The sequence below is a fragment of the Eriocheir sinensis genome, chromosome 17 (assembly GCF_024679095.1).
Source record: "Eriocheir sinensis breed Jianghai 21 chromosome 17, ASM2467909v1, whole genome shotgun sequence".
In the NCBI taxonomy this organism is placed as follows: domain Eukaryota; kingdom Metazoa; phylum Arthropoda; class Malacostraca; order Decapoda; family Varunidae; genus Eriocheir; species Eriocheir sinensis.
This window is the reverse complement of record NC_066525.1, coordinates 21,286,419-21,302,085: the sequence shown is the minus strand read 5'-3', so window position 1 is coordinate 21,302,085 and position 15,667 is coordinate 21,286,419. Positions and strand designations below refer to the sequence as shown.

Here is a 15,667-nt window from a genome sequence, read left to right as displayed (position 1 = left end):
GGTCACCTGTCTTGAATAAAGGACTAATGTTTGCCAAAAGCCAGTCAGAAGGTAATGAGGTGGATGAAAGGGACTGGGTGAATATTGCCTGAAGGATGGGGGCAAGGATGGGGGGCAAAGGATTTAAGGATGAAGGCGGGAATGTTGTCGGGGTCAGTAGATTTAATTGTGACAAGTCCTTCCAGTAATTTATGTACTCCGTTAGTCGTAATGTCAAGGGGGGCTATGGGGGGGAAGGGGCTGTGTGGCATGTTTGGTGTCAGGTTGTGTTCTTGTGTGTATTCCGATTGGAACTGTGTGTTGAGTGTTTGTGCTTTGTGTTGTGGGCTGGTTACTAATGTGTTAGTGTTGTCTTTAAGTGATGAAATCGTGTTAGTGTCATGTTTGCGCGTCTTAAAGAATTTGAAAAAGTTTCTTTTGTTATTTCTTACGTTGTCTGCGAGGTAAGTTGCAAGGTGTTTGCGTTCCGCTACTTTTATGTTTTTGGAAAATGTCTTTTGGTGTTTTTTGTAGGCTGTCCAATTATCTGTTGTGTTGTATGTCTGCGCGCGTCTGTAGAGTCTTTGTTTCTTGCGATGTTGTCTGCGTAGATCCCTGGAAAACCAGGGAAGTGTTTACCTACTAGAAAGTATTTTTTGTGGTATGTGTCTGTTCATTGTGGCGTGTAGGGTGTGTTTCAGGTTGTTCCAGTTGGTGGAAGGAGGTCTTATGTGTGGGTCTTTCGCAAAAAAGTCAGTGCTGAAGGCAGTTAGGGCTTGTTTGATCATGTCTAAGTCAACCCTTGAAAAAAGGAAAATCTGTCTGGGTCTCTGTTTATGTCTAATCGGTCGGAGGTCAGCGTCAACGATGAGTATGTCATGGTCACTAAGTCCTGGAACAACCTGAGTGTTTGTTATGTTAAGAATGTTGTTGGTGAGAAAAAGGTCCAGTGTGTGTGCTGTGGTCAAAGGGCCACCGCTGCCAGCGGGGCGCGTTACAGTATGTGTTCGTGTTGGCTGGAGTACTGTTTGTGAAAGTGAAAATGTATTTATGATGTCAATGAATGTGTCGTGTAGTTGGCGTCTGTTTGTGTGGGGAATAATGGGGTTGGGGACGTCAGCATCGGGAGGGTCAAATGGGGATATTGCAGTCCAATCAATGTCGGGGAGGTTAAAATCACCTGTGATCCAGATGTGTTTTCTGACTGTATGCGTGAAAGATAAATTTGAAGGTTGTGTAAATAGTCTGTATTAGTAGAAAGCGGTCTGTAAAAAGCAGCAATAAGAAGAGATTTACAGTTGAAGGTTTGTAACTGGACCCAGGTGATTTCGCAGTCTGTGTCAAGGTCAGGCCCATGCTTAACACAAAAACCCGGCTTGGTGGCGATTATAACACCGCCACCTTTGCCGAGGTCTGTCGGGCGGTCCTTACGAAAAACGGTCATACTAAAGGGGGGAGGGAAAAGCTCACTTCTGTCAACGTCAGAAGTCAACCAAGTCTCAGTCCCTACTATTATGTCTGGGTTATGTGTGGTGATTAGGTGGTGTAATTGGGTTTTTTTTTTTTATACTACGGAAATTAATTGTTAATAGTCGGAGGGAAGTGTGGTTATGACGTGGTGGTAGTGGAAGTGAAGGGAGAGGTGAGGATGGTGAAGATACAGAAGAAACGGGAGGGGGTGAAGAAGTAGACGAGGGAGGTGAAACAGGAGGTGATGAAGAAGGAGAAGAAAAGGAAATAGGGACTAGGGAAAGTGAATTAAGGGTAGGATCGGGGGAGGGTGATAGGGCAGACCTGGATGTGTTAGTAGCTGTGGTGAGAGGTGAGTGACGGGTCACGTCTGGCGTACGGAAGGAACGCACCTGTCTGTGGGTGTTTATGGGACTAGGTGTGAAAAATGGAGCCGGGTTATGAGAGGTGAGTGGTGTTGAGTGTTTGGGGTTCAAGAGGAGAAGGTGTTGTGTGCCAGGGTTGTCTATGTTATGTTGATATAGCGTGTCGAAGGAATTGAACAGTGGAATAGGATCAGCTGAGAATAATGAGGATGAGAAATTAGGTACGCCGCATCTAATGCAGATCCACGAGACGCTATTGTCAAGCAGTCCAGCGTAAGTCGGCGTGAAAAAAACGATACAGCTGACGTTTTACCAGCCAGCATGCTCGGATCTATCACGACACGATTCACACTGGATGGCCCTCTGCCCCCACCTCCCCGCCTTGCAACAAAGTTGGCAAGGGTACTTGGGGAAATAAGGGCCAGAGTTGACCATAGCGCCCGTGTCTCCACATAGAAGCAGCAAGAGAAGGATGGTGTGTCGTTTGTGTGCTTTTGTATCGTTGTTTGTGTGCCGTTCGAAATACTGAACCACGGTGAGCGAAAACGATTGTTGTGTGTGAATGCTTGTTTGTGGTTGTCGTGGGTGTGTTGTTTGTGTCCTCGAATGTGTTAATGCATGTAGTATAAGTGCTATGAGTGTAACTGTGGTGATAAGGAAGGCACTGTGTATACTAGGGCAAAACTAGGGAACAACTACTTCTCCCTCTCCACCACCCCAGCACCCCCCTATGGATGGATGGATGAGGCTCGATATTCATTAGTTCCTGTGTGATGTTTTAAGATTCTCGTGCTATTGCCTTTGAAATCGCTACAGTACTTTCAGTGACTTTTTTTAATATTTCTCCTTTTCGCTATGCTTGTGAGATCGGGTAAGGTTCCTGTGTGATTCCCTGGACCCTTATGCTGCTGCCATCAAATTCCCTATACATCCTTACGAGTTTTTTTAAGCCACTCTTGACGGAACTGTGTGAAGAGGAGGGGGTCTTTATTCAGTATTTCCTGTGTAATTCGGTGGCTTCTCCTGCGGCTGCCGTTATATTCGCTGTATTATTATCAATGAGTCGTTCCCGAGTTACCTCCCAACTTGTGGCCTCGTTCAGGAGCATTTTCCATAGGCGGGCGGCGACGGCACGGGCTTAATATTCCATCAGTTATAATCTCCGGGAAATGTAGGGCTGGAAAAATACGGCCACATAAGAAACGTTCATTGTTACTGGTTCTGTCCTCGGCGCGGTGCTCGCTAACGATAACCACGCCAGAACTACCGTGACATCGCTAATAACTACTAACGAGCCAGTGATCCTAGTACCGTTATGCTTACTGCCCAAAAAAAACACGTGGATGCATTAGGAAGTAATTGGAATTGAGTGCCAAGCAGTCAGTGCCTTCCCAAGGATTCCAATTCAATAAACTACCTGAACCGACACAAAATACCATAAACTGTCACTATGAACGAAGCGGCAGTAATAGAAGTAACAGTGAACCCTATATTTTGGACCGGAAACTTGCCCCAGCCCCGTCATTAAGCCGCGAATTTTGGAAAATCAACCGCTTTGGTGCGAATCGCCATAACGGGCTCAAAAATCGACTCGAAAGGGTAAACAATCGAATACATTTGCAAAAAACGACTCTGATCAATGTGCTTTCCAATATGATGTATAACATTTACTTAATCCCAGTAGTTGCGTCGCTAGAGCTCGAAACGTAAACCCTTTTGAGAGCGATTTTGACGAACTCCAGACACTTTGCCGTTTTTGTCTAGTGTGGCCTTGCTATTGCCTCTAGAAGGCTGTAATTTGGCATGTAGCCCCTCCTCGGTAATGTAGTTTGACCAGCTCGAAAGATGTTTTGATAGCTCAATTCCACTTTTGTCGTCGAGCCGTCACAAAATAGCGTGTTTTTTGGCCCTTTTGCCGCGATTTGGACACGTCCTGGTTTTTGCTTATAACTATTTATTTATTTATTAGTGCTTTCCATCTATTTTCTGATTATTAATTTGTATTAAAAGAGCTTTCATTTGCCATTAAGCATGCCTTCCTAGCTTCAGTAGTTTTTGCTCGAGCTTGACCAAAAGTCGCGACGAAAATTCACCGAATCTGACTCATTTCACGCGCCGCGACGAAATACCTTCCTGACGCCACAAAAATTACTATATCTGCATAAAAATTCATATATGAAACACTTCAATATGTTAACTATCTTGTATTAATATTATTTCAAGATATCTATATCAAATGTTATTATTTTTATATAATCATTTCACTATATAAATCAACGTATATTAAGCGCCTAATTATACATGATATTTTTATTTTATTTAGTATTCAACACAATTTTTCCCATTTATGAATAATACAATTAATTTGCTTTCTTTTGATACCAAATATGTTTGTATATATGTATGTGTGTGTGTGTATGTGTCTATATATACATATATATATATATATATATATATATATATATATGCATATATATATATATGTATATGAATATATATATATATATATATATATATATATATATATATGCATATACATATATATATATATATATATATATATATATATATATATATATATATATATATATATATATATATATATATATATATATATATATATATATATATATATATATATATATATATATATATATATATATATATATATATATATATATATATATATATATATATATATATATATATATATATATATATATATATATATATATAAACTGAGTGGTAGCATGCGGGCTCCACATTCACCGCGTGATGGACGACGCGGGTTCGAATCCCCACGCTACCACCTAGGATTTTTCAGTCATCCCCAAGTGGCCTAAGACTACCCACATGCAGTCCTGAAGACCATCCATCAACCCGGACTCTAGAGGGAACCGTCCAAGTGAATCAAGAAGGAGTTCCGGGGGGCAGCATGAGCTAATGCAAAAAGGCGTCACTATAAACAATTGCCTGCGCCACAACAGGCTGGGGCCGACCATCAAGCCCCACTACGAAGGCTACCATGCCATATATATTTACATAAATATATATATATATATATATATATATATATATATATATATATATATATATATATATATATATATATATATATATATATATATATATATATATATATATATATATATATATATATATATATATATATATATATATATATATATATATATATATATATATATATATATATATATATATATATATATATATATATTTTTTTTTTTACAAACTGTACCACAGTACTGCGCAAGGGAGTGAGAACGGGTGAGCGACACTGTTTGAAGGGGTACTCAACAGACCTCCCCGACACTCATTCGCGCACACCTTCACCTACTAAGAGTGTTTTTTTTCTGTCTTCTTTCGTGTGTGTGTGTGTGTGTATATAATATATATATATATATATATATATATATATATATATATATATATATATATATATATATATATATATATATATATATATATATATATATATATATATATATATATCTTCACATTTTGTCTAATTTATAACAGCCATATAGTGTAACAAGTATGACAATAAATCAGTCGTTTCATGAAAATACAAAAATTTCAATCATTCCATGAACTGAACGACCTCCACAGGCATTACGTATGACATTAACAGTTTTAGTCATTTCACGAATGACAAATTTCACAATGACTGTAACATATATATATATATATATATATATATATATATATATATATATATATATATATATATATATATATATATATATATATATATATATATATATATATATATATATATATATATATATATATATATATATATATATATATATATATATATATATATATATATATATATATATATATATATATATATATATATATATATATATATATATATATATATATATATATATATATATATATATATAAACACTGCCTGCGCCAGAAGGCTGGGACCATCAGGCCCCACCTGAAGAAGCCTTGGGCCGACCATCAGGCCCCACCAGGAAGATGCCTACCGGCGCAACAGGCAACGACGTAAAAAAAAAAAAAATAAGTAAATAATATATATATATATATATATATATATATATATATATATATATATATATATATATATATATATATATATATATATATATATATATATATATAAACCTGATATTGCCGTAATTTCTTCAAATCCCATTTATTTTAATACCTTAAGACTATTCATCCAAAATCTCTCTCTCTCACACACACACACACACACACACACACACACATTCACGAAAGAAGACGGAAAAAACACTATAAATAGGTGTTGTGCGCGAGTGAGTGTCGGGGAGGTCTGTTTGAGTACCCCTTCAAACGGTGTTGCCCACCCGTTCTCACTCCCCTGCGCAGTACTGTGGTACAGTATGTAAATATGCGGACGGGCTGAGGGGCGTGGCACGTAATTGCTCATAAATGTACCTCATATCCGGCCAAGGGTGGTTTGATCTACCACCGGTCGCCGCACAACTCGCCTTGTGGTGGAAGGCCAGACGTAGACCACAGCCAATGCCAGATGAAAAATGGACGGCGAACATCAGCGACATCCTACTATCTGACGGCAACCAGACGGCGTCCGCTTGCCATCCGGTCGCCGTTCAACAGATAATGGTCACCTGTCGGCCACCAGTGGCAGTCCGCTTGCCGTCCAAACGCAGTCCATTTGACCACCGGGCGGCAACCTTTTTTACGACAAGCAGCGATCTGAGAGGTCGGCTGGAGGTTTTAGAGCTGGACCTAAAACCGCCAGCCGTCCTTTTCGGTCGCACGGCAGACGGAGACACATGACGATCGCACGCACGACCATGTGAGACCTCCCGCGACCTGCAGGTCGCCGGATGTCATCAGTAGGTCGTAAAGCGCTTCGTTCCCCTGATCCTCTTTATTTGACTTGACTTTCGTGCCTTCCACCCCTCATGATCATATCTTTTTCTTTGACCTTAGCGCTTTATCTCTTGCCTTCCTTCGCGTTCTTATCTTTGTGTGTGCTGCTTCTGCTCTTCCTTCTTTTTTTCTGAATCTCTTGTCCTTATTTTTTATTTTTATATGAATTATTACTTTTTCTTAATTTTCTTTCACGTTACATTATTCCCCTTCTTTGCTGTTATCGTTTTATCTCTTGTTTTCCTTCGAGTTCTTGGCTTTGTATGTTCTACTTCTTTTACTTTTCTTTCTTCTCTTGTTCTGAACCCCTTATCCTTTCTTAGCTTTCTATGTGATCCACTGTTGTTTTCCTTCCTACATTTTACAGTTTTTACTTTTCCCTCCTTTTGGAGTCTTTCCCGTTTATTGTTTTCAATGCTAGCCTTCTTTTGTTCTCCGTGTGATCTATTTTTTAATGTTTTCAATATTATTTTCCGTTCCTTTTGTGAGAAAAAGTTGTATAAAGGTGGGTTCACACATAGCCGATTTAGCGTCTCGTTCGGTCCCGATCAGTGAAAACAGCAAAAAACGTGTGGCATAGTGGCCATGATCGGCAGTAAAAGTTAGCTTGGGCGTGGGATCTCCACCTAGCGGCGGCAGGCGGGAAAAGGGCCTTTTTTAGCATGTTCCAAAAAATTATGAGCCGCACGGGGCGGTTGTCAAAAAACAGTAGAGAACGGAATAATAACGTTGTCAGGCGGGGTCAGACGCCGCCAAGCGGGGTGAGCCTCCATCTGGCGGCGTCAGGCGGCATGCAAACGACATGAAATAACCGTAAAAATTGTGCGCCACGTGGCAACGTCAGATCATCAACATCATCAGGAGAGGCGGTGGCTGAGTGGTTAGTATGCGGGCCCCGCATTCACCGTGTTCTGGACGACGCGGGTTCGAATCCACCGCCACCACCTGGGATTTATCATTCACCTCCGAGTGGCCTAAGGTTACCCACATACTGTCCTGAAGACCACCCACCCGGACTCCTGAGGAAACCGTCCAAGTGAATCAAGAATGGGCTCCGGGGGGCAGCATGAGCCAAGAATAACTGGTGCCACTAAAAACACTTGCCTGCGCCATAACGGGCTTAGGCCGACCACCAGGCCCCTGAAGAAAGTCTACCGGCGCTATAGGCTAACACGTAAAAAAAAAAAATGAAAAAATAAAAAGGCCCCATCAGACAGGGCTCCGCCTGGGTCCCGTTTGGTCCTGTCAAGCGGGACTATTCGTGCAACATAGCCGGCGGCGGACCCCTGCCTGACGCAAGCAGACCCACGCTTGGCCCCGACTTCTGTCGGGGGGAGTCGGGGTCCGGCGCCGTGGGGACACGTTCAGGCCAAAGACGGTATGAGATGAAGTGTTGTCGACCACGACTGACCCCGTTCTTAAAATTTTCTAGGTCGGAACCGAACGGGACGCTAAACCAGCCTAAGATCTTCCCATGGGAATGGGATGTCATAAAATCAATCCACTATTAATTTTACATCTTCATGATCATTCTTTGTTCGTATCTAAGATCAACCGTATTGCCTTATCAATTATCTTCGAGCTTTTTCCTTTTTGATCTTCTCTATAACTTTAATCCTTCCTTTCCCCATCGCTGCATGCCCTTGATCCTCATTCCTCTCCCCCAGAAGAGGCTCCAGCTGAGCTCCAAAACGACCCCCAACCGAGCTGGGCCCAGACGTCCACCCAAGGAACGCCAGGCCTCCTGCTGCTCCTGCTGGGGTTTCACCGTCTGCTGGGGCGCGACGGGGGGAGAACGTGGTGCCTCTGGACTCTCCTGACCCTGTGTCTAGTGCTCCCCAGCGCCGTCAGGGGTACGAGTGGCCTTCAGGACGCCTCTCAGACTAGTAAAGCAGCAGAAGGATCGTTAACAGTCGCCGCGAGGGATGGAAACAGAGTCCTTGGGGTCACGCTCTTAAGAAAACAGGAGTTGGGAGGTGATTTGAGGATAGCCTTGGGTAACTATACTCCTTTCCTTGCATCCTACAATCCCTTATACTCTTCCTTCTCCCTCGTCTCCTAAACGCCATCCTTCTCCTCTTTGGCATCCTATACAACCTCCTCCTTTTCTTCCTCTTCCTCCTCCTCCTGCTCTTCTTCCTACTCCTCTTCCTCCTCCTGAAGGCACCATCACCGGCCATTCAGAGTTCCGAAGCCCACGTGCTATGATCTATCCTCTTCCTCCTGTCTTTTTGTGTTGGTTATCTGGGGTGGTGTGTTGCGGTGGTGTGTTGCGGGGTGTGAAGAGGAAAACTGTGCATCTATCGTGTTTGTTGTCCCTCCTCCCTCATTCATGTGTAAAAATGTGTTGCTCTTTCCTGCTCTCTTGATTACGCTACATGCGCGCACACACACACACACACACACACACACACACACACACACACATAATACACAATGTTACATATGATTTTAAGGTCGTGTGAACAGTGTATTCATCAGTGTGTACCTTTCTACTTCATCAGCCAGTCACGTGAATACATAAACGTTCATACATAAACGTTCATACATACATACATACATACATACATACACTCGCCAGGCAGAGCGAAATAGAGAGGCAGAGAGAGAGAGATAGAATGTAAAATCACGTAACTTGGATATGATGTTTTTGGTCTCTGCTTTTTTCGTAAACTTAGACTTGATAATGAAACGCAGATCACGTGTGTGTTTTTTTACTTGTCGCTCTGAAAGTGTGGAAAAGACTGAATGTAAACAAGAGAATACAAAGATAAATGACAATATAGTGAATGCCAAGAAATGTTTGTGATAAAAAGTGATGAGAACGCTGAAAATGGTGACTGACAAGAAAAAAAGTTAATGAAATGCTGAAAATATAAGAAAATGAAAAGACGAGTTGAAAAAGATGATTCATTGAAAATGTGCGACAGGAAAAAATATTGAATGAAAGGTAAAACATACGAGATAATGAATAAAAAAAAGTATGTGCTTAATGAAAAAGATTAATGAGAGGAAATAAAAGGTGCACGATGAAACAGGTGACAGAGAGTAGAAGAGGTTCATATAGAAATATTAAAATGATGAAAAAAGATGAATAAAAGAAAAAAAAGAACTGAAAAGAAAAAATGGAAGGGAAACGTATATTGCGCAAATCTAAACGAGAATATTTGAAAAAAAGAGAAAAAAGTATTGGATACTCTAGAGGAGAGAAACGTGCTGGGATGAAATTTAGGTGCAAATCTGATCAATTATTGTCGGTTTAGTGGAAATACGATAAATATGAGAATACTGAGAAAAAAAAAAGAGTATTGAAACCCACGAAAAACGATGATGTAAAAAAAATCAGAAGAACGTAAAACATCAAATGAGAAAAAAAGAAAGAAACTACCGGGACAATAACTTAAAAATTGAAAACGATTGTAAGGCTGAAAACATAAAAAGGATTGATAAAAAAAACTGAAAGATTGAAAATCATAAAAAAATTGAAACTCCGGAAAAAGATGTACAAATAATTATCAGAGACCAAAGAAGTAAATGAGAAAAATGAGAAAAAAATACTTAGCAGAAAAAAAAGTGGATATGAAAGTAAAGTGATCAGTGATTTTCAACTTTGTGAATATGCGATAAAAATGAACAAAAAAAGATTGAAAACTATGAAATTAAAATATAAAAAGGTGCAAAAAAATATTAACGTAAGCACTGGTTTTGGATTCTAATAAAGTTCGATAAATGAAAATATGCAAAAAAACAAAAACAAAAAAATCATACAAAAAAAAAGTGCAAAAGTCTGTCTTAGGAACTGTCCAAAATATTACAAAAGAAGAAAAAAGTATAATTCCCTAAAGGAAAATGCACAAATATTGAATTAAACTTAATGTGATAAAAGTTTTCCGGCTTCGTGGAATTACGACACATGAAAAAGTGGACTGAGACTCACGCAAAAAAAGAACAGATATGAAATTAAACTATGAAGACGATCAATGACTCCCTCTCTGGCTGGTGAAGATGCAACAGAGATGAGAAAAAAAAATGAAATTGTCAGCCGAAGAATGAGAGAAATACAAAAAAAGATAAATAAATGAGTTAAAGAAGACTGACCCTCGCGAAAAAAAAAATAGAATTAAACTAACAAGACGATCAATGACTCACTCTCTGGTTCGTGGAGATGGGAAAATATGAAAACAAACGGAAAGATAAAAACGATAAAAAGAAAAAATAAGAAGAAAAAAAGGAAAAGAAATAAATTCAGACAAAAATAAATGATTAGTTCAAGAAGGTTGTTAAATTCCTTGCTCTCGACTACGCTAGGAATAAGTGTTATCAATGAAAGAAAGAAAGTACGATAAAGAAGATTAAGTAGGTGATTTGTAAATTAAACTTCGACGCAGTAATCCATTAAAAAAAAAAAAAACACGAAAACGTTCAAGTAATAACAAAAGCAAATTATCAAATATACAAGCTACTGTTAGCAATAAGTCATTTTCTATCAATTAAGTGATTTCTGTGGAAGGTAAAATGTGAAAGAAAATGAAATACGAGAAATGTTTTGAACACTGCGTCTCTCTCTCTCTCTCTCTCTCTCTCTCTCTCTCTCTCTCTCTCTCTCTCTCTCTCTCTCTCTCTCTCTCTCTCTCTCTCTCTCTCTCTCTCTCTCTCTCTCTCTCTCTCTCTCTCTCTCTCTCTCTCTCTCTCTCTCTCTCTCTCTCTCTCTCTCTCTCTCTCTCTCTCTCTCTCTCTCTCTCTCTCTCTCTCTCTCTCTCTCTCTCTCTCTCTCTCTCTCTCTCTCTCTCTCTCTCTCTCTAGTACACAACATATTTGTATTTCGCCGACGACACTTTATGCGATCGTTCCAGCATATGTTTCCCTGTGCACTTTTAGGGCTTAAAATGTCACTTTTCTCGCATTATTTTAAAAGCCCTTTACACTTGCTCAATGTGTATTAGCATCACTAGTGGTGTGGGGCATGTTCTTCGCCACCTGTGAGCAGCCACTTTTTACCTGCTGGGTGGACATTTCCCTCACTGTTGGCCCTGCTGCAGTGAATGTGTTCCACAGGCGGGACACCCTCGAGGTGAAGGTCCGTTGGTGCTGGCTGGCGCGTGACCTCGGCACCCCGACCTGATAGTGACTGAAGAGTACTGTTCTCGTATTTTTCACATGTCACGGGGGGAGCGTCAGTCTCACCAGGTGTGGTACTCCTTGTACTACCTTGGCCTTGTGAAACACTATCAGCGCAGCGAAGTCCACGGTGCTCAGAGTGTCTAGATGTATAATATCCTGAGGGGCGGCTGGGGCTGTTCTCCTGTAACAGTCGCTGCACCGTCGCTCCACCTTGTCCAGTCTCTGCAGGTGTGGCAACGCTGGACATCCAGGTCAAACCCCGTACTCCAGGTGGATCTTACCTGGGCCTTGTGAGAGCATAATTCCTCGCTTGTCGAGAAATTAGCCACTCTACGAAGAGCAGAGACTCGAATGGAAGCTTGGTGGGCGTCGTCTTTCAGATGGCAATCGAAGAGCAGCTCTCGGTCTGAATCCACTCCGAGGATTCTGATGTAATCTTGGAGCGGGAGGGTGACGGAGCCAAATATCCTCTTTTCTTTGAGAGCTTGTGAAGCTCCCGGGGACCGAGAGATCACAATCGCCTGGGTCTTCTCAGGGCAAAACAAAAGAGGACAGGTCCAGCACAGATCCCCTGAGGGACTGAGGCACCCTGAGGGTCCTTGGACTGCTGGCCGCCGACGACGACGTAAGGAAGGCTTCTTCCTTGGTAGTCGCTCATCAGCATCAGCAGGTGTCCTTGGATGCCTTTGGCAAGCTTCTCCAGCAAGCCCGCGTGCCACACCCGGTCAAAAAGCACCGCGATGTCGAGAGCGACGACAATGGTATCCAGGCCGGTGTCTGAGTGAGTCCTGCCAATCCCTGGAGAGGAGAAGCAGAAAGTCTGACGTGGAGCAGCCAGATCTGAACTCAAACTGCTGGTCAGTGATGAGGCGTTGTTCTCAGGTGGCGGGCGATGGCCTCCACCACTATTCTCTCGAAGATTTTTCCAACTACAGACGGAGGGAGATAGGCCTGTGGCAGGATCAAGATCTGGCCCTTTTTTGTGACCAGCACCACGCAGGCCTCCTTCCATATAGAGGGCCAGGTGTTCTCCCGGACACCTGGGCCCCCCCCTCTCTCTCTCTCTCTCTCTCTCTCTCTCTCTCTCTCTCTCTCTCTCTCTCTCTCTCTCTCTCTCTCTCTCTCTCTCTCTCTCTCTCTCTCTCTCTCTCTCTCTCTCTCTCTCTCTCTCTCTCTCTCTCAAGCAAGAGAAGAGAACTGCAACTTGATCCTTTAATTAAAGTGCACAGTGAGGAGGATCAGATCTTGTGTGAACTCCAACAAAAGGATTCTCAAGCTGCACCTGGCGTGTAATGTGTGTGAGCGTGCACGTGTTTGGTCGTGCGGGTGTGGGCGTGCAGGTGTGGGCGTGCAATGTGTGTAGGCGTGCAGGTGTTTGGTCGTGCGGGTATGGGCGTGCAGGTGTGGGCGTGCAATGTGTGTGGGCGTGCAGGTGTTTGGGCGTGTGGATGTGGGCGTGCAGGTGTGGACGTGCAATATGTGTGGGTGTGCAGGTGTTTGGGCGTGCGGGTGTGTGAGCGTGCAGGTGTGGGCGTGCAGGTGTGTGGGCGTGCAGGTGTGGGCGTGCGGGAGTGTGGGCGTGCAGGAGTTGGCGTGCAATGTGTGTGGGCGTGCAGGTGTTTGGGCGTGCGGGTGTGTGGGCGTGCAGGTGTGGGCGTGCAGGGGTGTGGGAGTGCAGGTGTGGGCATGCGGGTGTGTGGGCGTGCAGGTGTGGGCGTGCGGGTGTGGGCTTGCAGGTGTGGGGGTGAAGGTGTGTAGGCGTGCAGGTGAGGGTGTGTAGGCGTGCAGGTGTGGGCGTGCGGGTGTGGGCGTGCGGGTGTGGGCGTGCGGGTGTGTGGGCGCGCAGGTGTGGGCGTGCGGGTGTGTGGGCGTGCAGGTGTGGGGGTGCAGGTGTGTGGGAGTGCAGGTGTGGGCGTGCAAAAGTGGGCGTGCAGGTGTGTGGGCGTGCAGGTGTGGGCGTGCAATGTGTGTGGGCGTGCGGGTGTGGGCGTGCGGGTGTGTGGGCGCGCAGGTGTGGGCGTGCGGGTGTGTGGGCGTGCAGGTGGGGGGGTGCAGGTGTGTGGGCGTGCAGGTGTGGGAGTGCAGGTGTGGGCGTGCGGGTGTGTGGGCGTGCAGGTGTGGGCGTGCAATGTGTGTGGTCGTGCAGGTGTGGGCGTGCAATGTGTGTGGGCGTGCAGATGTTTGAGCGTGCGGGTGTGTGGACGTGCAGGTGTGGGCGTGCAATGTGTGTGGGCGTGCAGGTGTATGGGCGTGCATGTTAGTTTTTTTAAGCGTTATAGTTAAGGTGGTGCGTGAATATTACATGCAGGTTTGTGGGCGTGCAGGTGTGGGCGTCCAGGTGTGTGGCCGTGCAGGTGTGGGCGTGTAGGGTTGGGCGCGCAGGTTTGGGCGTGCAGGTGTGTGGCCGTGCAGGTGTGGGTCGTGTAGGTGTAGGCGTGCAGGTGTGTGGCCGTGCAGGTGTGGGCGTGTAGGTGTGTGGCCGTGCAGGTGTGGGCGTGTAGGTGTGGGCGTGTAGGTGTGTGGCCGTGCAGGTGTGGGCGTGTAGGTGTGTAGGCTTGCAGGTGTGTGGGCGTGCAGGTGTGGGCGTGTTGGTGTGTGGGCGTGTAGGTGTGTAGGCGTGCAGGTGTATGGACTTGCAGGTGTGGGCGTGTAGGTGTGTAGGCGTGCAGGTGTGGGCGTGTAGGTGTGTTCGTGCAGGTGTGTGGCCGTGCAGGTGTGGGCGTGTAGGTGTGTAGGCGTGCAGGTGTGGGTGTGTTGGTGTGTGGCCGTGCAGGTGTGGTCGTTTAGGGTTTTTTTTTATTTTTACGTTGTTGCCTGTTGCGCCGGTAGGCATCTTCCCGGTGTGTAGGCGTTCAGGTGTGTGGGCGTGCAGGTGTGGGCGTGTAGGTGTGTAGGCGTGCAAGTGTGGGCGTGTTGGTGTGTGGCCGGCAGGCATGGGCGTGTAGGTGTGGACGTGCAGGTGTGTGGCCGTGCAGGTGTGTGCGTGTAGCTGTGTGGCCGTGCAGGTTTGGGCGTGTTGGTGTGTATCTGTGCAGGTGTGGGCGTGTTGGTGTGTGGCCGTGCAGGTGTGGGCGTGTAGGTGTGCAGGCGTGTAGGTGTGGGCGTGTTGGTGTGTGGCCGTACAGGTGTGGGCGTGTTGGTGTGTGGCCGTGCAGGTGTGGGCGTGTAGGTGTGTAGGCGTGCAGGTGTGTGGGCGTGCAGGTGTGGGCGTGTTGGTGTGTGGCCGTGCAGGTGTGGGCGTGTAGGTGTGTAGGCGTGCAAGTGTGGGAGTGTTGGTGTGTGGCCGGCAGGCATGGGCGTGTAGGTGTGGGCGTGTAGGTGTGTGGTTGTGCAGGTGTGGACGTGTAGCTGTGTGGCCGTGCACGCTGGGCGTGTTGTATTTGTGGTGGTGTGGGTGTGTTGGTGTGTGTGCCGTGTACAGGTGTGTGTGGGTGTGGGCGTGTTGGTGTGTGGCCGTACAGGTGTGGGCGTGTTGGTGTGTGGCCGTGCAGGTGTGGGCGTGCGGGCATGTGGGCGTGCAGGTGTGGGCGTGCGGATGTGTGGGCGTGCAGGTGTGGGCGTGCAATATGTGTTGGTGTGCAGGTGTTTGGGCGTGTGGGTGTGGGCGTGCAATGTGTGTGGCGTGGAGATGTTTGGGCGTCCGGGTGTGTGGGCGTGCAGGTGTGGGCGTGCAATGTGTGTGGGCGTGCAGGTGTATGGGCGTGCAGGTGTATGGGCGTGCACGCTAGTTTTTTAAGTGTTATATTTAAGGTGGTGCGTGTATATTACATGCAGGTTTGTGAGCGTGCAGGTGTGTGGCCATGCAGGTGTGG

General features: G+C 44.9%; 1 protein-coding gene across 1 annotated transcript in view; it reads left to right on the top strand.

The window, feature by feature from the left end:
• The window catches only part of LOC127000131 (uncharacterized), a 109,862-nt gene that overhangs the window by 88,720 nt on the left and 5,475 nt on the right, over positions 1–15,667 (top strand). The window contains exon 5 of the mRNA XM_050863550.1: positions 8,405–8,710. Coding sequence (XP_050719507.1) covers positions 8,405–8,710 — 306 coding nt within the window. The remainder of the gene's footprint in view (positions 1–8,404; positions 8,711–15,667) is intronic.